The 23,449-nt window shown below is 42.2% G+C and overlaps 1 protein-coding gene across 2 annotated transcripts in view; it reads right to left on the minus strand.

The window, feature by feature from the left end:
- IKZF3 (IKAROS family zinc finger 3) overlaps positions 1–23,449 on the minus strand; it is a 35,178-nt gene that overhangs the window by 8,946 nt on the left and 2,783 nt on the right. For both annotated transcript variants that reach the window (XM_058858223.1, XM_058858224.1), the window contains exons 2-6: positions 21,455–21,508; positions 20,109–20,219; positions 6,746–7,006; positions 5,908–6,075; positions 4,839–4,955 (exon numbers count right to left, since the gene is read on the minus strand). In XM_058858223.1, coding sequence (XP_058714206.1) covers positions 4,839–4,955; positions 5,908–6,075; positions 6,746–7,006; positions 20,109–20,219; positions 21,455–21,508 — 711 coding nt within the window. The remainder of the gene's footprint in view (positions 1–4,838; positions 4,956–5,907; positions 6,076–6,745; positions 7,007–20,108; positions 20,220–21,454; positions 21,509–23,449) is intronic.

The following is a 23,449-nucleotide window of genomic DNA, read 5'->3' on the forward strand; positions in this document are numbered from 1 at the left end:
AACACCGGCTACAAATATGAGTCAGGGAGGATGGGATAACAGGGCCTGGCTCCACTTGGTCACAGTCCTGGAACCTTGGGATGTACGTGACAGCCAGCCCTGTGCAGGGCATGAAGTGCCTTGAAGGTAATAACACACTGCTCTTCTAGTCTCAGTTTTATTCCAAATTACTCCAGTGTGCTTGGAGGTTCCCATAAATATATTCATCCCTTCTCCCAGCATGAAATACCCAGACACGATGTAAGAGCTGCCCGAAATGAGACAAAACACCAGGTTAAAGTGACACTCTGAAGGGAAGGGAGAGAGGTAGAGTGTAATCACCTGCTTGGGCTTGGGCCAGAAGCTCTGGTTTGGTTTTGTAAATTATAGGGTTTTTAATTTCAGGACTTCAGTTTAATTCTCATGATCCAAAGCCTGGAATATGCATCTTTATATTAACTTTAGATGACTGTAGTGCAAGGTTTGAACTACCCCCAACCCCAAACCTCATAATCATGGCTGGATCATTGCACAACTCATTAACAATAGTAATCTAAATTTTAAAAACCCCAACAACACTGAACAAAATATGGTGCTGTATATTCAAAAATGTGCTTTTTTCTTTGTAAAGAAACAAGAAAGAGCACACAGTTCATCCATATCATAAGCACAGTTCCCTGGTCCCTGCCAGCTCTTTGTTTTTCTGATTTTGTTGTTCTAGTTTCTCTTTTTCTCAGTCTTCACCTTCAGGAGTTGCCCTCTGAGGACCCATGGGTTGCTCTAGTAAAACTTTAATTCCATATTTTCGAAGGTTTTCCCCTATCCTGGCAGGACCCCGAGCAGGGCTGCTCTCGGCCCTCCCAGCTCCAGGAGCACACTGGAAGCTGCACGTAGCACATCAGGGATGACTTGTCAACATTATTTATGTGCCACCAAGGGAACTTTAATTGTTAAATTAATGTCAGGAGGGCAGACGAGGGCTTCCTGCAGGGATAACAGAGCCTTTCCTCAGAGGAGATCTGCAGAGACAGTAACTATTGACCTACATAACATGTTCTGGGACTTCTGTAGAATCAATCTCGCAGCTTCATGGTTCTCTGCCCTTTTATTTTAATGCTGAGGGTCTTTGCTTTCACATTAAGATTTTAGACTCCTTGCTACTGGCTATTTTTTCCTAAAGAAAAAATAATCTCTATTTGTGGGCCACAAAAGGTCTTTGATGACATTTTCACAACCCAGCCTTAGGGAAACAGTGTCTGCTCCCAGTAAGATAGAGGTGGTTATACGGGTTCTCACCCACAACACTTCTCTCTGTGCCCAGAAACTAACTGGAAATCATCTCATCCAACTTTTTCTTCTGGATCACATGTTAAACAATCCAAGAATAATATTTAGCATTTAAGAAACAGTTTTTTAATCACTCCAAATTCTCTAAAGACTTCTCAAATACAGAGATGTAATCACGCCCTGTGTCCTTTTTCAATTATCCTCCCTCTGGATGATTCCATTGCACATGATGATTTAAATAACTAATTATCTCACTATAACATGGATCTAAAAATAATATTCACACTGGACTAAGAGAAATGGTCAAGTGCTTTGCTGAAAATTACACTGAGAAAAAAACAAATAGAGAAAATCCAGAGTTCCAAAGCACTGAGCGTACAGCAGCCTGGGATCTTAGGTTATCCTGCAAGCTCAGGGATCTGATGGCTCAACTGCAGGGTCAGAAAGCAAAAAATCCCTCTGAGGCTGCTGTAAGAAACTCTGCAGCTCCAATAAATCCCCTTGGTTAGATCTGATCAGTGACTCTGGAATTACATGTGAAATTGAGCTCCTAATCATGGAATTTTATTTCTACACAGATGGGGTTGATCTCACCACTTTTAAAGCTGGGTGTCCCTCTCCTGCTCAGCCAGCACCAGGCTGAGGATGGTCATCCCTCACCCCCCTGAGAGGTCTCTCTGATGTCCCCAGTGCTGCTGCCTGTCTCAGTGTACATTTCAGGTGCAATCCTGCTAGCATAAAACACTTCCAGAGGACCATTTTCCTGCCACTGTGAATTATCCCTTATGGAGGACTCTTTATGTTGTCTTGTGAGTGCTGGGTGAGGAGCCACCTCTCCAAACAGTGCTGTCCCGTGGCCATCATGGGTTCACTGCGTGGTTTGGGTTGGGAAGAGCCTTAAGGATCACCTTGTACCACCTCCCTGCCGTGGGCAGGGACACTTTCCTCTAGCCCAGCTTTTTCCAAACCCTGCCCAACATGGCCTTGAACGCTTCCAAGGATGGGACATCCATCTCTGGGCCACCATGTCATCCTGTAGCTGGAGAGAGAGCAGCTGCTGTCCCAGCCCCAAGCACACACCAGCACTGAGCTGTTCCCATAGTGTGGTTTCTGCCACACCAACCAATGTGAGTAGAATTTTTAGTAGAATGTGCAGATATTGTTAGCAAAGCCATCAAGTACAAAGCTGAAATTAGAAGCATTGCTTCCTGTAGCATCTCTGTGTGGTCACTCAGGAAGGGAGAGTGGAACTGAGCTGGGTGATTGTGCAATGAGAACAATGTGAGAGATGGTTATCAGGGACAATGCTCCAACTATATTGTTACATGAAACTTTTAGAAATATTTCCATGTTTGGAACATGCAAACATAGTGCTAAAAAGCAACTAGAATGGTTACTACTGTCCTGATGCTTTTAAATATTTTAATCAGTTAGGAATGATGGCATGTGGAGTACTTTTGTATCTAAAGATGGCTCCATGTGAGAATCATAAAATTACAAAAACCAATCATGAAATGGTATGAGTTGGAAAGGACTTTAAAGGTCAGCCAGTTCCACCCTCCTGCCATGGACTGCGACACTTTCCACCAGACCTGGTTGAGGAGCTTGAGGGGATTCCAGAAAAACACCAAAATTCAAAGTGATGCAAAGAAGTAGGGAAAGGGTCAGTAATGGAAAGAGGATGTTTACCAAACAGAAATGCAAAGTGCTACACTTAGGGGAAAAAAAACCCAGAATGTAGCAAATTACCTCCTGAGAGTCTTTCCAGCTTTCCCTCTCCCTGGTTCTGTCATCCAACATCCTGTTGATTCCAGGGAATTGGATGGAAATGCCCCAGGAATTCCCATTTTTCATAACATTTCCTACTTCCCTAACAACACCACAGTACATGTAAGGGTGTGAAGGTCTCCAAGGCAGGGGAGCAGCCACCTCTTGGCACACTGGGAATTTACATTCCCTGTGATCAGTTAAGGCTCCCTGCACTGCTGCAGCAAGGACTGCACCGCAGGCTTGGGGGAAGGGGGAAATGTTGCTATTCTGAAATGCGTCTAAACCATGAGAATAGTTTCAAAGCAGAAACCTGCAGCAGGTCTCATGTTTTCCATTTTCACGGGTGGACACGTTGGGTGATTGCCATGATGTGAGTGTGTACTGTAACACAAACCACATTTACAATGCATAAGGGTTCTCACAAAACCCAAAATTTGCTGATCAGCTGATAACCGGTTACTTTTAACTAATGCTCTAAGAAATATGTCACTTGCTGACAAAACTATAAAACTATAAAACTATTAAAAAACTCTTTGAAACACTTTGTTAAATCATGGTTCTCTGGGAGGCTTCCTGTGTGTGTCACAAAGCCTGAAACACCAATTTACTCACTCTGCACAGCGTAGGGATTCCGGTACCCAAGGTTTTCATCACATGCCAATGGCTCTTCACACTGATTTTCAGGCCTGGCATGTGATGATTCCTGCAGAATCTTGTTCTTACTGTTATTGATAGAGTTATTAGGAGGAAATTCCTCCCTGTGAGGGTGGTCAGGCCCTGGCACAGGTTGCCTAGAGAAGCTGTGGCTGCCCCTGGATCCCTGGAAGAGTCCAAAGCCAGGCTGGACAAGGCTTGGAGGAACCTGGCCTAGTGCAAAGTGTCCCTGCCCATGGCAAGGACAAAGTCCTTTCCAACCCAAACCCTCTGTGATTCCATGTTTCCATTATTTGGTGTTTTATCAAGGCTGCATAGCAAAAGATGGGAGCCTGAACTCTGAAATTGTAGCCTCAGCTCTGCTTAGATCAGTCATAGAATCCTTTGGGAGGTCACAGCCATGCCCTGACTCTGAATGGGAAGAGCAATTTTTTTTCTTGACTTACTGGTGTGTTGTGAGACTCAAATCAGACAGTTCATTTTAGGATTTGAACAGTTCAGGTAAAGCAGAAACAAAGATTATGGTAATTACTTTTCACCAAAGTATTTTGGAACTGCAGCACTGAGACTGCCAAATGGAAAATAAGACAAAAACATGTTTTGATATGTTTCATCTTTTCCAAAGGCAGCTCTATACTCAAAACAGCCCTTTACCTCTCACTCCCTCCTAAGTTGATCTATCAGTGATTTTTGGGATACCACTCCCTTTTCATGCCCTGCATCCAGGCCAAACTACTGCAAATTCTAACAGTTCTTATTCTAAAGAAAAGAAATCATCAAACACACCGAGACAGGAACAACAGTTGTCAACAACTCATCCTGTGAAATGACCCCCACAACAGCATTAATGTAGGAATAATTTAACTCACTGAGCATCATCTCTAGAAATGCTGGGTACAAGGTATTTTAGATGTTTTACACAAAGTAACTGTTAAAGAAAAAGGTGACTAAAATAAAAGCATTCTCTAACTACCCGCCTGAGGGCTACGATGAACCAGCCCCTTTAGAATGCTGTAGCCCCTCAGGTTACTGAAAGGGAGTGTAGGAAAAGCTGTTCTCAGGCTGTGGGTTAACAGCTCACCAGATGCCCTTTTATAAGCCCTGTAATGTACCAAAACCCCAAAACCACTGTAATGTGATAAACTCACCAGCCTCACACATGCCAGCGTTCTGCAGGTAAGTCCGGCACCGCTCCTTGTGCTCCTCTAATGAGCTCCTCTGCTTGTAGCTCCTTCCACAAAACTCACATTTGTATGGCTTCTCCACTAGAAAAAGAAACAATAAAAGAATTAAAATAACCACAAGGGACCACTAAAACACTGTCTTGCTTGAAGCGTGATGGTTATAGCACTGTACTGGTGGGGGACAGCTCCGCACTGCTGGTCTTGATTAAATCAGAATCTCATTTATTCTTGGCAGATAAGCTCATTTTTGACTTTGATTCTTTGTGAGGTTGAACTTTTTTTCTGTACAGTGCAGTGCAGAGATAACATCTATCATTTAGAATCAAGGTTTTCTTTCTGAGCCCATGTAGAACACAGGATACAGACAAATTCAAGGGCAAGCACAACCTGGCTCCTGCAGAACTGAGGCAGCTAAGATGGACTTATATCTGACTTGATATCCAAGTCATCTCAGCTCTGTGCCTCCATTTCCCCATCTGTGAAATGGACAGAACACCCTACCAGGCTTGAGAAGAAACATCTGTTGAGCATTTTAAGAGATCCAGATGAAAGGCACTACACCACAGTCAGGTGGCAATAGTCATCTGCCTGCGATTATGCTCCTGGGATTTTCCACCTGGAATGGGAGGAAGTCCCAGCAAAGCGTTTCTCACACTGTCCTCAAGTTCAGAGCTTGCTGGCACAGCCAGCTCCACTCGTATGAAAATGAGCTGACAAGATGGTGATGGGTCAAAGGTTGGACTTGATGATCTTGGAGGTCTTTTCCAACCAAAATGATTCTGTGATTCTGTGGAAATACCATGGAGTTATTTATGCAAGCAGGTTTGTGGGCTATGACGTGGATTCCCGTGGCCCCTCTCTCTGCACCAAGAGCAGAGCCAGTCCCGAGCTGCTTCCAGGAACACCAGTGAGTGGTCACTGCCCTGTGTTGAGCCTTTCACAGGCTGAGCAAACCTTGCAGACTGTCTTTTCCACACCGAGTGTCCCAGTGCCACACATCCAAAACACATGGAGTGCCTGTGAAGTCACTTACCAGAATGTGTCCTTAAGTGACCCGTAAGCGCATCCCTCCTTTGGCAGGCATAACTGCACAGGTGACACTTAAAAGGTTTTTCCCCTGTGTGTAGTTTAATGTGGCGGAGGAGGTTTCCCTTCTGAGTAAAGGAAGCTCCGCACTGATTACACTGGAATGGCCGTTCACCTTAAAATGACATACAGAAAAGGACATTTAATGGTTACGTGGGTATCATGCTGTCCTCTGCCTTTTTGGAAGAGGAAAGAATGAGATATTGGATCGATTTCTTTCTATAGAAACACACAGAGTGTGACTTCAGTGGGAGGGAGGTGCAGCCCTGTTGTCAGAGCTGCTTGTAGCATATGTAGGACTATGGAAAGCACTGCACAGTTCTTCCACGGAAAGAAGCACTCCAGAGGAGGCTGATTCCAACAAGCCAGCAATTTTTAGAAGGGAAAAAAGTCTTATCATACTGCAGGCTGAAACTTAAGATGCTCATTGGTTTGTTGCCAAAGTATGGCACGCAGGAAAATTTATACACAGACTGAAAATGGCAGCACAAAACCAAATTAACTTTTGCTTTGTGCCAGAAATACTGCTTTACATAGTGCCTTTCATCCAAAATTCTTAAAATGCCTCACCAGCTTGCTTTTAATAATATTCAATCCAAATAAGAAAGATGGGTAAAGTGAGGCACAGAACAGTGAGTAGCTTGATAAAGATCACATGTGGCATCAAGGATGGAACAAGGAAACCCTGATTTTGGTATCCTTTTTTTTAAAATAACTAGTCAAGATTAAAAATTATCATCTTTGCAGTACTCCAGCTCTTACAAGAACAACAGAGGGATATTTACCAGTGTGGCTACGCTTATGAACCATCAAGACATTGAGGCTAATGCAGGCTAATCCACAGATATCACAATTCATCTTTCCACTAGCTGGCCTGACGTTGTCATATGAACCCGAGTGTCTTTCCAGTTTAATGCTCTCATATTCGTTATATTCTCTGGGATATGTGTAAGGCAGCTCAGATTCTTCAAGGTTTTCCATAGGCTCGGAATTTAAAACACTCTCCTCTCTTTCACTGTATTCACCTTTCACTTTAATCACATCATCTGCAGGTAAAACAAAGCACAGGAATGAAAAAAGGGTAATCTTGTTCACCTTAGGGAAAAAATGCACAAAATTTTATATAAAAAGGCAGTATTAATCTTTCTAAAAGTTTTATTGAAATATACAGATGAAGAAATGGAGATGTAAAACTTCACCGGCCAAGTGCACTTAGTGATACTCACAGTGAGATAACCCTTGAAAGCAATTAACCTGCCTGGTAATTACCTTTGATGGAGAATTTCCTTCTACAGATTATGAAAGTACAATACAGTACAAACATCTCCTGAGATTACTAGCCAGGATTCAAAAGAAAACATTTTTTCACACCACTCACAATTATTTTTATAGAAATCAAGATTTCAGGTTGTTTCTGTGAATTGGAAATACAGAAAGACACAAATTAAAAAGAGTAATTATATCTTATAACTTATACCTTCTTGTGGAACCTCTGATGCTTGGAACCAGCCTAGGAAATATGTCTGATCAGTGTAGGACTCCCATTTCTCCCATGGATAGATTCTCACTAGTTAAGCCTAATCAATAATCCTAATTTTCATTTGCAAATCACAGTTTTTATCCATAGCTCTCAGATGTGTGAGGAGCAGTTGATTATCTTGATGTACTATGTGAGTAAAACTAGCAGAGGCAGGGTAAGGGTTTCCTGATAGATAAATGTATCCCAGAAATGCCTGAAGTAATTTTGTGAGGATGTTGCAAAGAACCTGATGCCTCCTGAAGATCAGCATCCATGGCCTTCAAACAGGTTCCTGGAGCTGTAGTCAGTCCAGAGGAATCCAGAGGCATTGCCTAAATGAATGCAGCTCTGTGACAAAGGTGGATGTAACAGGCAGCTAATGATTTACTAACACAGTAAAAATGCAAGCACACTCTATAAACAGCTGATGATTCCCAACTTAGAGTGATGAATTTCCTTTCCACAATTATCTCCAACACTACCAGCACTTCCATTAAAATCCTTAATAATTACCAGGACAATTATTTTTCTGCTTAAAGCAGACTGAGAAAGTTGGGGTTGCTCAGCCGGGAGAAGAGAAGGTTGTGTGGAGACCTCACAGCACCTTCCAGTGTCCCAAGGGGTCACAAGGCAGCCAGAGAGGGACAATTCATCATAAGCTGGAGTGACAGGACAAGAGGGGATGGCTTTAAGGTGAAAGAGTGAAAATTGAGGTTGGGTATATGGAAGAAATTCCTGGCTGTGAGGGTGGGGGGGCCATGGCACAGTTGCCCAGAGAAGCTGTGGCTGCTCCTGCATCCCTGGAAGTGCCCAAGGCCAGGGTGGATGGGGCTTGGAGCAGCCTGGGAGAGTGGGAGGTGTCCCTGCCCAGGGCAGGGGGTGAGACTGGATGAGCTTTAAGGTCCTTCCAACCGAAGCCATTCTGTGGTTCTCTGATGAGGGACAGACTAAGGTAGAAACTCAAGTCGTGCCTCAGGCTACCGAGTGAAGACAAACGCCATGAGATGCACCACATGGCTTCCTGTTTGAAAGTCTTGTTCTCTGGCCACCTGCTCCTCCCTCCAGCCGAGGGTTAGACAGTTCAATCTGGCACTGAATCACTTGCCTTTCTCCAAAGTACAGAACATGAACTGCTGAATATGTATTAGCTCTGGTTCTGAGTAATAAACCACATCAAATGCCGAGAACAAACAATGGGTGGCAGTGAAAATGAGGTGGTGACATAAAAGCAACGTTGAAAAAGAAAGATCTGGCAACCTAAACTTTCATGAAATCAAAATTCTCAGCTACATTTTAGGGAGAAAATCACTCGTCTGTCCTAACTGGTTGTATTAAACCCTGCCAAACTGTCTGACTTCGGGCTGAGCTGTGGGAAATAAGTGGGTGATGGTTTCTTTGTCCTACACAAGACTCCATAGTAGTGTGGAAAACTCTGGGATCCCTCCTGTGCTCTCCTTGGGTGGGGATATTGATGGAAGAATGGGGTTTTCTCCCATACTGTGTGGTTTTATCCCCTATCCAGGAAAATTTTGCTATTGGGACTTGCAGCCCTCATCCTGGATGAGCTCAAGGGGGTTTAGGTGTTTGCTCAGAGGGTCAGAGTGAGCTCCAGATTCACCCCAAAATGGGCTGTGTTCCTTTCTGGATCCTTCACATCCCATGGATTCCTGCTTCCACAAAAACAAGGCTTCCTCTGCAGGTGCCATCTGCTGCCAACTCCATGTCCAAGGGTATGAGGGTGATCCTGCTATCAAGACTCCTTCAAAATTAGTTTATACAACCATTTCCATCATTCCAAAGAAAAAAGATTGCCAGTTGCTGAAAGCAGATTTCAACACCCATCCCTTTCCCAGAAAAAAAAAAAGCAGCTTTTTTGGTTGGTTGGTTGGTTGGTTGGTTGGTTGTTTTTTTCCCTCTCAAAAGGAAGCCGTTCCAAAATAATTTGCTACATCCTGCCCAGCATGGTAAAAGGAAGTACCCGGTGCAGCTGCACCTTGTTGGTGCTTTCAGAAACAATTTCAATTCCCACTTTCTACTTAACGTCTCACCTTTTGTCTGCATCACACGCTGCTGTTCAGCAGTGGAGGCTGAGCTGTGACCTCCAATGGAGGCTTCTGTGCCTTTTGCTGCTCTTTCTTACCACAGTTCTTGGCTCACAGCTCCAGAGCTGTACCAGGGTCTGTGTGGCATGGTGTGGGTGCTGGTTTGAGCCCCCCATGGCACATCCTTGGGGACTGGTGCAAACTGGGAAAATCAACTTGATTCCACCATGGAAAATAATGACCTCTGCAGTTTCCATACTGCACGTAAAGCTGGTGCTTCCTTGTAGTAACACAGGAGGATGCACCTTAGTTTTGTTCAAGGCTTTTCTATCACCGCCTCTGCAAAAAATGGGGGCTGTTGAGGCTGTCCATGGCAGTGTTTTCCTGTAGGTATTTAAAAGATTTCCACAGAAAAATTCACCTTCTGATGACTGGGACCAGGAGAAGGGAAGAGGCTTTTTTTAACTCAAATTAGAAGGGTTGGGATTTTTTCACCTGTTATGGTTTAGAAGCTGTTTCACCTCCTGACAGCCAGACCGGAGACAACTCTTGTGCAAAGCAGTCTGAGGAAAAAATGGCTTGGTATAGGTTGAACTAAAATTAACTGTGATTGCAGAGTCTGGAGCCACCAGATTACTTTTTCAGTCCTGACTTTCCTCTGTACTGGCATGTACAGGGAATACCATGTGATCAGGAGATTGGCAGCTGTGTGGAAGGTTTGTATCTGTCACTTAAAAATCATATCAACATATTTTATTAGATCAGGGAGTTTCCAGGCTGGTCTGCCTTAATCAAAAGGAAGGAAGCTGTGACTTCATGTAGAATAGGGAAATTTAACTGAAGAAAAACACAATTATCCCTAAAAACACTAACAAAGTTCCCACAGTGGTAAAAATAAGTGCTATCATGTCTTCTATTAGGCAAGTAAAGAGGTTGTAAGAGAAAAGAAAGCATTCATGGAGTCCAAGCCAGGGAGCTATTTTTCTTGAGGCAGTTAATAGAGTTAATATACACAGAGGAAAAAAAAGCTGCAGCTTTTACAGAACAAAGTGCTGGTGTGATGCGTTAGGGCTGATGCACATGGTTTCATTTCCTGGGGAGATGATTACAAGATGAAAGACATACTCCAGAGTAATATTTTTGTTTCACCTGAAACACTGTAAAAACAATGGGTTCTGGAAAAAATCCAAAATAAAGATGTGGTGGCAACTTCAGACTGAGTCACCACCCAAACAGTGCTTGTGTGTGCTCTATAAAATGATAGAATCACAAAGGGTTTGTGTTGGAAGGACATTAAAGCTCATCCAGTCCCACCTCCTGCCCTGGGCAGGGACACCTTCCACTCTCCCAGGTTGGTCCAAGCCCTGTCCAGCCTGGCCTTGGACACTCCCAGGGATGGGGCAGCCACAGCTGCTCTGTCCCAGAGCCTCCTCACTCTCACAAGAGGGATTTCTCCCATATATCCAGCAAGAATTTCCCATTTTTCAGCTTAAAGCCATTCCCCCTTGTCCTGTCACTCCTGTTCCTGATGCAGGGGCCCTCTCTGCTTCTTTTTAGGTCCCTTCAGATACCGGATGGCTACTCTGACATCTCCACACAACCTCTCTTCTCCAGACTGAAAATGCAGAAATAAAAAAGTCAAGAGAGCCAAATAATTATGGCAAGTTGAAGGGTTTCTGAATCTTAGATGTTTTCTCTAGAAAGGTGTTTCAGAAGGAAAACTCCCCAAATTCTCCATTTAATCTTGGACTCTGGCATCAAACACAGAAGAGAAAACATAAGTTTTGTCCTGTTGTTAAGCAAAGTTTATCAGGAGTGATCAGAAGAGCACAAGGAATAAAACCCAGAAGCCATTAAAGACAACGGCAGGAAAGGGTGATGTAGCTCAAGTGTTTTACAAGGAGTGGGGTCATAATCGTGAAATCCTCAGCACATGCAAAAAGTCAACTGGGTAACAAAGAAACTTAATCATCTTAATGTGGCATTTTAATGATGCTGCTGATTTGCTGTGCCAATTCAGAGATAATGAGCCCCTAATGCTACAGATGTTCAGCCAGACTAAAGGAAAAAAAAAAAGGAAAAAGGAAAGCTTTTCTTGTATGCCATTTCCTAACTATCCAATTAAACAAATTGTGAAAGCATATAAATAGTTTACCAGATTTTGACAGCTGTTAATGGGATTCAGATGCCGAGGAACAAGAAGGGAGTCGATACGGGCCATATTGGAGGGTTCTTGTGACTACCTGGGTTTGACAGGTATTAACTGATGATTCATCACCGTTATCCCCACAAAACCCTACAGACACATGCCAGAGCTGCTCCCCGCCCAGATTGAGAGACTCCTGTACCTAACCCAGCCTGAGACAGAGTGGTGAAGCTGAAAAAGTCAGCGGGGTTTCCAAATTCAAGGCAGATTCCTGCATGTTTGTGAGAAACACCTCAGCGATGCAATCAACACACTGGGGGCAAAGATAAGTCATGAATAAAAAATTTCCACATTCCTTGGTGAATAAAGAGTGTAGTGCATCCCATAAAAATAATAAACCAAGGGGAAATAATTAAAATAAACAATGCTATGCCTAAGTCTTTTTTCCTCAAACAACAAGAAGAAAACAATTACATGTATATACTGAGACTGTAATTAATGGAGAATTATAAAATGTGAAGTGACACAATAGCAACATGTTTTTTGTTTTTTTTTTTTTTTTTTAATGAGGCAACACTACAAGAGTTAAGACAACTTTTTTCCATGTTTTTCTTCTATCCCACTGCAGATATCCATCTAGGGAAGGGAAAGGATTTCAAGCCCTTTTGGCCCACCCGGGTTTGTTTTCTGACTCCAGTCCTCTCTTTTTCCCAACAGCTTTTATGAGATCATTGTTTGCCAACAAAGAGAGAGCAATCACCTCACAGCAGAATTAACTTCCAGCTAGACAGCAGAGACAACCACCCCATCCAGGACACAGTGACAAGAAATGCCCTTGTAGGGTGCACACACTGGGTCTGTCCCATTCCTTGGGTCCCTTTTTGTGTCACTGTAGGCCAAAGCAGAGACTTCTGCACTAAAAGTCCCAAATATTGTGTTTATTACTTGGATATATTGGTATTGGGTTTATTTTATCTTTGTGCCTTTTGGTATTTTCTTAGTACTATTGTTCAACAGTCACTTAAATACAAAAATCCTAGTACTTATTTTGTTTAGATACTTTATAAAGCAGACGTGAGTGGTAATTCCTAAATGACCCAATGCAGAATGCACCTGGTGGAAATTTCACTTCTAAATATAGGAGAGAAACTTTGATCATTCCCCTTTGTGGAGTGCAGACTCAATGGTAATGAGTCTCCTTGGTTTTATTGTGACTTGAAACAAAAATAGAAACAAATCAAATTGAAATGCAGCACTGAGAATTGAAAAGAAAATAAAAAAAATCAGCCAGGCATCATTTTCCAAGTGCTCAGATGTGTATTTTCTACTTCATTAATACCAGTGCCTCTCTATCATTAAAGCATAGTGTAATTTATCTAGTTGTACAATTAATTGCAAAATAACACCAGACAAACAACACACACACTTTCCAAGCTCATGTGAGTCAGGAAACTTGAATTTTGTAACTGGATCTTCAAGCATCTTACTTAAAACAATGATTTTTCATAAAAAGATTAATATTCCTGTGGAAATCTATGATTTCACACACAGTATTTCCTCTTTGTTATTATTTTCTGCCTAATCATACTCCAGTGTTTTTCTAGGATTTTAATTCAGGTTACCAAATTATGTTCAAGTTATACTAACAGAATTAGGGGTAAAGGAGAAATGTTCCCCAAAACTGAGAATTCCCAAAGCTGGAATAAAACAGGACAAACTGCACAGCAACCTTGTGCAGTGCTGCGTTTAGAGAAGGAAATGGAATTTAACTTTATTTAACTGCATTTAAATGCTCTTAACTGAAACTACAAACAGAATTTGGGGAAGCAGAATGACCTTCCCTGGGACAAATTGTACTAGGGGCTGGAAAACTATGGCTAGTGTATGCTGAAACTACCGTGAGATTTTATTTTGGCTGTTAAATTTTAAAAAGTGGCAATGATTTGCCATTTTTACTCAACTTTCTATGCCCCCAGTGCTGGAGGGGACCACAGAGGGAATGCCATCCCACATCCTCAGACCTGCAGGGCAGAGGTTCTCCAACACCTGTCCCAGATGAAATTTGTTTTAATTTTGACACCTGTTAATGTTATCCTTTCAGACTTGAATATCTTTGAAGTCTCCCTCTTAGAAAAAAAACACAGAAAAAGATGAAAATGTACGAGCTCTTCCCTTCCTTTGCCGTTAAGATACCATCACCCAGAGAAAACATTTCTAAAATTACAATTCCTGAAGTCCAGCAAGGCAGATACAATCACAACCGTTAAATCAGACTTCAATGAGACAGTTAATCAGAGAACATCTGGACCCAACAGTCAGACTGAGAAAGGCCACATGTTAAATTCAGATAATCGCTGGCATTACTTATATCAAGGGACCAATCACTAATGTGACCACTCAGGCACAGTCAGCTCTGGTCAACTGTGCTTCAAATGAACTTCAAACCTGAGAAATTCAAAGTATCATTTCATTTAATCTTTGTAAATTCATCTCCCAGGAGCCTTCTTGACAATGCAATATAGTCTTGTAAGAAAAATTAAATATGGAGAGAGAATAAGAGGAAATAATATGAAGAACAGGGAAATCTGTCATAAATATCTGAGGAATTTTACCACATATAGGCTGAAGGCAGAAGCTTGGTTCAGGTATTCTTGAACACCTTGAACAGTGCACTGATTTGATTGAACTATAAAAAGACTCCAGTAGTAAATAATCTTGACTTGAATTTTAGATTATACCTGTGTCATCTCCTACTTGAGGTTCTTTAATCAAATATTTGTAGTTTACTTTTAGCACAGCCTTCCAGAGGAGCGGATGCATCCGCTTTGTGTTCCCTTAATAAAACTGCTCTTACAGCTCTTTCCCAGCCTTAACGTTCCCAGGAGTCTGCGATTCAGACCAGCACAACAAATCCAGCCCTCCCTGGAAGACCAGGATTGCTCAAAGCTCTCGTCCGGGAGCACCTGCAGCTCCCAGAGCCGCTCCTGGAGGTGGAGCTCCTGCACCAGGAGAGGCAGGAGAGGAGCGCGGCTGGCAGGTGAGCGCAGCCACCGCTGCTCCGCGGGAGTACAGCGAGTACAGCGAGTCCAGCTCGGAATTTACAAAATTCCTAACTCTCCTGCAGAGCAGAAGAAGGAAGTGAAGCCGGAACAAGAACTGGAGCGAATGCAGCGTGATGGGAAACGGTGCTGAGGACACGGCAACGCCAGCCCGGGGAGCCCCAGATGAAACAGGCACCCAGCACCCTGTGCAAACCCTGCATAGTTCAGTTAAAATTCGGTCAGTATCGAGACACAAGAGCCTTCAGTTCCAATGCTCAGGGAATTATTTGTATATATTTTAGCAAACTTCTGCTCTTGCGGATCTGTTTCCCTTTCCCGATACTTTTCCAGCAGCACAAACAGCGAACCTGTACCTCCAACTCCCATTTTGTGCCAAATGAACAGCCTGGTTTGAGTGCAAAATGTGACTCATCCCCATTAACTGATTTCCTTTTCACCAATCTGTATTTCCAAAAACTGATTATTTCCTAGAACAACATGTGATTTGGGTTCCCAGGGCTATTTTCTGCATCACTTATTTTCTGTTGGGGGGAGTGGGGATGGATCACAACTCATCTGTCCCGGACTAGATTTAATTTTGATGTCAAAGGAATAAATATTTCTCTCACCTGTAATTTCAGGGAATTATTTTGTATGGATCCAAGATACACATTGTAGAACAAGCGGGAAAAAAAAAGTTTTAAAAGTTATGGAATGAAGCCCATCATCTATTGAGTAACCATGCATCCATCCTCTTTCTAGCCCTTGTTCTGTCTGAGAGCTTCCACTGGGAGTCAGGGTATCTCAAAAGTAAATTTTATTTTCTAATCACTATAATGGGTTAATTAGAATGAGAAATAGCTGCACTTTCTGATTATCTCCAGGCAATCAGAGCATCCTAGTGTCTGTGTCAGTGCTGAGTGCTCAGGATAGTCCAGCTGATGTCAATCATTTACAGGCTGGGTGACACCACCGCCCCGTTGATGTCACCGAGCGTGCCTGGCAGCATTCCTGCCGCTGACGGCACAGTCTGAAGAGTTCAAACAAAGTCGAGGATCATTTGTTGATAAGGAAAACGCAGCTTCAGTCCCAGTAGAGCCCCCAGAGAAGCCCGACCCGTTGAGCACAGGCTCCTTGTTGGGTTTAACACTACAGAAATCCCCTTGCAGTGAACTTCTGCTGATGTTGTGAGATAACCCCAAGTCCCATGAGCTCCGGGGCTCGAGCTGGGCTTGGGAGATGTAATATTCTGATAAAAAACGGCACTTCCTTTCCAGGCAGATAAGTGCATGTTCTTGCAGCACCGCTGGAACCTCGCTGAGCGCCCCAGAGAGGCTCTGTCACCTCTCCTGTCTCACTCCAGCCTTTCAACCGCCCCCCTCACACACCTCAGTGCAGCAGCAATTAACATCCATAAACCACAAATGTGGCTTTTATCTCTTTTTAGCTCACAACCATGAAAGCTCGCTGACATTCATAACACCCCAAAAGTTGTCTGCCTCAACAGCTGAGAGAATTAAGACATAATTAAACATTCGTGCTTGACTGCGACTCCCAGAGGGAAGAACACGGGTTTTTTAATTTAATTTTTAAATTAAAGATGCATCCACTTTGGCCACCAAAGGTAACAGTGTTGGGGGCACATAAAGAAACAGGGGAAATCAAGCGCTTCCCCCCTGCTCTCATTGCTTGTCTCTTTTCAGACTAGACACAGGAAGCACCATGGGAACGGTGTATTTTTATGGTTGCAGGCGAGCGTACACCATGTGCACCACAGCGTGCAGCTTCCAGTCCCTTGAGGCAAGAAAAGGGGGTTTTGTTTCTTTTTTTTCCTTCTTCCCCATCAAGCTTTTAATTACCATTTTACTATAGCCTGCTGCCTAATTGTTTGCCCGATACTTAGTGCTGATCATCATGGAAGCCTGTTTAACAGGGGGGTGGAATAGGATGAGTTGTTTCCATGGAATGGCATCTCACCTGTGTCAGGACACACATAAAAACACCATGAGCTGGTGTGTTTGCACAGGCTCAGAGAAGTACAAATATGGGACTGTTTGCTGGAAAAGTGGAATTTTTTAATACCAAACAAGCCCCAGTGATGGTGTTTCAGCCCTATACATTAATTTTGTGCTTTTATGAATTGCATGTAAGCTTTTAAAAGGATCCCAGTGCCACTTTCAGCATAAAAGGCTCCACCAAACCAAATCAGACAACATCTAGATTTAAGCATGTCCAGCTCCTGCTCAAAGCCTCAGAATAATTTCCCACAACATACTCACAGTGTCACCCATGAATAATGCAAGAATCACAAAAACATGTAGTCCAAGAAACTAGTCCTACTCACTATGGATGGCTGACAAGACATGGAAAAACCAGACATAACTGTGCTGGAGAAAAACATGTTACAGACATACTAAGGCAGTGGAAAGCAGGTTATCGAAGGCCTGATCTCTCTCCATGAGTCAGTGGCCTCATGTTCCCATGATGGCCTTCAGCAGATGGAACAAACCCCGGGGGCACGGATCATGCGGGGGTTCAGGAGAGAAAAAGGAGAGGTTTCTGTGTCACAGGCTGTCATCAGCGTTGAATTGGGAAGGTGCTGGAGTGGAATTGCTCACTCACAAACATGATTAACATTTATGAGAACCACATAAACATTTTTCATTATTTCTATTTAAATTTGATATAAAATGAGGGGATTAGTGATCATATCAACATGCCAAATAAAGAAATGGAAGGTTGGGTTTTTTTATTAACCAATAGGTTTTTCAGGTGTAGGCAGGACATAATCCTTTTCCCAAAAGCCATCACCAATACTGATGATATTTCTATTCTGTGATCCTGGAGAATATTATATATTCATTTTTGCCAGGGTTAGTGATCCCCAAAAGATAATCCTCCCACCAGGACAGCACTGTCAGAATGTGGTTTCATTTATAGAAGTCAGACAGTAGTTAGTGACCCACGAGGACTTCTCAGGGACTAACAGAGCTGCTGCTATTTTATAGAGGGCATGACATGAAAGCTGAGATTATTTGTGAATTTCAGTCTCCAACAGCAACTGAACTGGTGTTGTTGGGAGGAAATTTAAGTGCACCTACTGATCATTGCACGGCCTGGAGTACTAGCACAGCATGTTAAATATTTAAGATTTATTGTGCTTCCGGTATCAGAGTGACTGCTGAGAACAGTGTGTGAAGCACTGAAGCAAACACAATGTATATTTTATTTTGTGCCATTTTACATGGAGATGATGGAGGTACCTTTTTTGTGCATTTGAAGCAGCTTTCTCCTTGCAGTCATGGCTTTATTCCTACAGTGAGCAGCGTGGAATGGGGCACTGTGGTACTGAAGGTTCATACTCATTTTATAATGAATGAGCTCTAATGGTAAGGGAGGCTGCTGGAGGGGAATGATGTTTTATTGATATTTATAGCATTGTCTTTGAGATGTAAATTTTCAGTGTTTGCATTCCAGAACAAATGGTAAAGAGACTTTTAGAGATCAGCAGCAATATAAAATATGAATGGTAAGAGCAGTACCGACACAATCTCTCAAGTGTCCAAGTTGTTCCTGACTTAAATGTATGGAAAAGAAGATGAGAAATGGTACTGCAGGCACAGGGCAGAGAGAAAACAGGAAAAGGACTGGCTTCATGCCTGGATGCTGCATATGAGCAGTATGGACATGGCTCCTGGAATGGGAAGCTGGGAAGAAGCTACAGGAACTCCTCTCAGGAGGTCAATATTGAGGTGTTTGGGAAAGAAACCCTGTCTTGGCTTCCTGCACACACAGCTCTGTGAGCAGGAAGAGTGAAGGGTTGGGACACTGGGAAAGCACAGGGAGAAGTGAGCTAGTGAGAGCGGAATTGGTGCAAGGGGTGGACAAACAGCTGGAGCATGGCTGTGAATATTTTATGTCCTGTGGGATCTGAGAGATCAGCTGCCTTGGATGTAGAAAATGCTCAACTCTTCCATATTCTGTCTATTCTATTAAACTTCTGTATTTAGGGTAAGCAGAGCAGAACTCACCTGCCCAAGGCAGGCTCTATATTGCAGATATCTATAATGAGCTAATCTCAACTGCAGAATCCTGCTAAGCAGCAATTGCTCTGGGGACAGAAGGCTTTTCATCTTAATCCAGACACCCAAATTTGGTTGGAAAAACAGTGTGATATCTCTCCATAAATTGTCCAGAAAGGCCAGACACCAGGAGAGTTCCACATACTGCCGCTGTAGATCCTTGAGTGAGATTCATCTCACAACTCCCTAGAGTGTTTTATATTTGCTTGCAATTTGTTAACCAATAAAAACATTTGGTCTTTAATAATGCAGAAGTATAACCTCTTCAAAATAATCACATTAATGTTAGAGGGAACAACCAAAGCTACTTGCACAGCCAAAACACATAAATTCTTTAGTGATTTACTTGATTCATGTGATACAAACTCTACCTCAAACTCCTACCCAAAGCCACAGCCGTAATTTCCCTTGGTGCTGCTGCACTGCCACGGACCTGTGGCACAGAAAGGCCCTGTGAAACTGGTAACACCATGTGTGCTGTCCCCAGGACACGTGCCCCACATCCTCTACCAGGCACACTCCTCACTGGCTGTGGCTGAGGCCCCTGGCACAGATGAACACTCTCAGATCACGGGCAGGAACTGTTGTTAATGCTGAGATTTCAGTTTAGGAGCTTCTACAGAAGAATCTCAACATCTATGCCACAGACACATGTAAACCCCTGAGCTCTGAGGGCTGTAAGATTGCCAAGTTTCAGGAGCTGTTATCTTCTGTCTATAAATGAAGAGGGCCTGCTGTTTTTTAAAGACAGTACATATTAGTTTACTATTTTAATTGATCCTTATGTTTTCTCTCAGACCTGTAGGAAAAGTATTTTCTTCACTAATAATCATGGAAAACTGACCAACCTCCCCTTCACCTACAGCTTAAAGTACAGCATTGCTGCTACAGTTTTAAATTTTACAGGTCTGAGTGTTCCATTTTGAGGTAACTTGTTCTTTCTTTCGAAAAAATGAATAAATTATCAAGCTATTTTTTAGGTATGAAAGTACTTAGCAGCACTAATAAAAATTGCAGTCCTAACACAGGATTTACCTATGCAAACTACTTTTAAGAACTTGTTACCACACATATTAAAGGCTCACCAGATGTACTTGCTCTTTTTTCTTCCCGTTCATATTTCATAGATCTGGTAAAACTGACCTTGATAAAATGTACGTGAGGTTCCCTAATGGAAAAATGCTGCTCCTCCTTAGAGTGTGTTGAAATGCTCCAAATTAATTGTATTGCTATTTCTTTTAAAAGCACACTCTCATAGCATAATCAGATTAATAAAAAGACAAAATACAACTATTATTTATCAAAACTCCAACTCTACCTCCTGCTTCCTCATTAGACTGATTGTGTTCCTTCATATCTTCCACATTATCCATGCGTTCCATTTCCTCGGATTTGTTCAGATTACAGTCTGTCAAATCCTCTTGTTCTTCTGGGGAAAAAAAAAAAGAAAGACAAAAAATAATTAACTATTTATTCTCCAAGAATATTTCCAGGGGATTCCCTCAAAGAAAGCACCTGCACACTCCCAGGACTGCTAACAGTACGTAAAGTGTTATTTCTACAGATGCACTGGTTGTACTTAGGAGAATGATTTTACTTCCCAAAATCCTACACAAACTCTCACACATACCTGGAACCCATTTTCAGCTTTTGCCCAGATCTAAATATTCTGGAGGTTGTTCTAAATGACAGCAGGAATAAAATCCAGTATATCTAACTCTATAATAGGAGCTCTGACAACTGCTGTGAACAGGGATGGAGCTCCTTGGAGCAAGGCAAAGGAATCACAGCTCCACTTTGTTCTTTTGGGCAAAATATTAATAATTCTGGCCTTAGGCCAGAAAACTGCTCAAGCACATGTAATCAAGGCCTCTTTGAACCCACTTGCACTTCTCTGCTTATTCCACGTGTGTATTTTTAAATATCAACATTATCATGCAGATCAGCATCCCAGAGATCCCAGCCTCTCTCCTCGGAAATAAAGACACATTTTTAACTGTAGTGAAATTTATTCGGGTGAAGTGTTTCAAATAAAGCCTCTTTCATTAACCCCATGATGCAAACTAGCTCCATATTATGTCTATTTCTGTAAATTTCAGATCAATATTTCATTAAAAAACCAGACAGTATTTTCTTCCAAATATTATGGGAATTTTTAAAATTTACAGTAATACTATGAAATTTTTGGTAAATTCTTTAACCTACTGACAGCTGAATGGTAACACCCCCAGTCCTTCTCAAGCTAAATATTACATTGCAGCTGAAAAGAAGCTCGACTTTTTGATTAACAAGAAAGTGAAACACTTGTCAAACTCACTCAGGAGGTTTGTTTTCATATTTTCAGAAATGCAGTCAACCAAGAGAATTGTATTATTCTTGCTTCCCTAATCAAAACTTTCAGCTTTCTCCTGAAAATCTTTCCTTTCATTCTATACAGTCTTTATTTCCCACTTCACTATAATTTTCCAATGTTATATTGAACTTCCATGGTTTTATTTCATCTCTAAAATTTGTTATTTTTGCCTTTAATGCCCCTCTTTGTACTTTTGACTCTGTTATTCAGTGTCCTGGGACTCTAAACCAGCTGCAATTAATTTCTTTTTCTCCATTTAAATGTAAAATTGTCAAGAGAGAGTGGAAGAACACAACTGAACAGTACAGTACCTGGAGCTAGGGGCTGTTCCTGAGGGTTACTGAGGTCCATCCTGGGCTGTGAATCTGCGAAAGACAGAAAAGCAGCCTGAGGTGTCTAATATTTAGAACAGTTCACTATATAGTTGTTACAATCTTATAAATTCCTGTTTTCTTGGCTGAAAGTAAAATTGAAAAATAAAACATTTCAAAGAAATAAAAATCAAATGAGTAGCATGCTTCACTTCTTTATATCCTGAGCATGTCCCTTCTTTATGTCCTGGCCTGTGCCCAGAAAAGGGATTAAGTATGGTTTTCTAACTTCAAAAATTGTAGAACAGAGTACCTTATGCTTTCAATTTACTCATTGAGTACCCTGTGAGCACAGTGCAGCCGTAGTAACTCTGTAGGAAGTTAATTTCTCTAAAGCACAAAGATATTTTACATTCCTTTTCCAATACAAAGGGAAACCCCCATTAACTCCACAAGATCTCCTTGGTTTTCATGGGAATGCAAGTATAATTCCCGCTGAGAAATTCCAAAAGGGATCAAATGCTAGGAATTTTAAAAATTTTTCGGAGGACTACCCTTGAGGCCTGGTTTCCCAGCATGCAGGGGCTCAGCAGAGCTCTGAAGCCAACACAAGCTGCAGGTATTCTCATTGCCCACTCCAGTGGCCAAAGTTCAGCTGTTGAGTTGAACTGAAGGCACAGACCTGAGCTGTCCCGTTATGTCTTTACTCAAGGCCTCCCTTTCTTGAGATTTCATTGTTAGGAGGCTGAATTCTTAACACAGTTTACCTGCTTCCTTCCTCCTTTCTTTCTGGTAGCTTTTTCCCTCTCTTTATTTTTTACATGCCATAACATCTTTTATCAGCTTTGAACCTAAAAAATAATTGTTTCTGGACCGGGAAAATTTCTTCCTGGCAGTTACATAACAGAAACACCCAGGCAGCGGGCATGAGGTGTTAACCACGGGTGACATTTACCCCATAATTATCTGTCTTTACCTCCTCTGCATATGGAACTTTTTTGTGGTCTCTGCAACGTTAAAATATAAAGCTCTGGTAACTCTCCAACGAGGCAGCCTGGTATCAGAAGAGGTACTCCAAAAAAACTGCATGAATAAAGGGGGGGATAATGTGTGCAACAAAATAAAGGCCTTGCATCATAAAGATAGTCACAGAATTAAATGACAAAAAAGTTCAGATATTTACTGAATCAATATTTTGAAATATATAAGAAAGATCAAGGAACTGTATAGTTATAGCCCTTAATTTCTCATTCGCATTCTATGATGCCAGAAAAATTGAGGTACAAAGAGGCAAATGGACCCATTTATACAGCAAATAATGATGAGAAAACAACAGTAAATTCCGGGTAAATTAACAAAGTTTTCTCTAATATTGATTTTAACTCTATACCGGAGTAAGTTGTCTAGAGAAGCTGTGGCTGTCCCATCCATGGAAGTCTTCAAGGCCAGGCTGGATGGAACTTGGAGCAACCTGAGGGAGTGGAAGGTGTCCCTGCCCATGGCAGGGGGTGGAAGTGGATGAGCTTTAATGCTCTTCCAACCCAAAACATTCTGTGATTCCACAAATACAGACACTTAAATTACACAAACCCTTGTAATTCTGCACATAATTAAATTAAATCTCCCTTATTCTGCAACACTTGGTTTTGGTTTTAATCACATTCAGAATCCCTGCACAGTTGCTCCATTTTGATGATGGGGGTCAAAGCCCCAAAGGTTGAAGCCCCAAGGTGTCGTTGAAACCTCGGCAGCAATCCTGATTCCCCTGAGCCCCCAGGAGGTCATGGAAGAAAGAACTAGAACCCCTGCATGACTGCTTGAATCATTGAATTCCAATGATTCTACATATATTCCTGGATAACAATATATTTTTAGAAACCATTGGATTCCTCAGGTTTCCCTGGCAGGACAACTTGCTGGAGAACAGCACTGCTCAAACCCCACGAGAACCGAGCAGGACCTGCTCAGACTCCTCAGACCTTCATCTCCTTCCTG

The sequence above is a fragment of the Poecile atricapillus genome, chromosome 27, assembly GCF_030490865.1.
Source record: "Poecile atricapillus isolate bPoeAtr1 chromosome 27, bPoeAtr1.hap1, whole genome shotgun sequence".
Classification (NCBI taxonomy): domain Eukaryota; kingdom Metazoa; phylum Chordata; class Aves; order Passeriformes; family Paridae; genus Poecile; species Poecile atricapillus.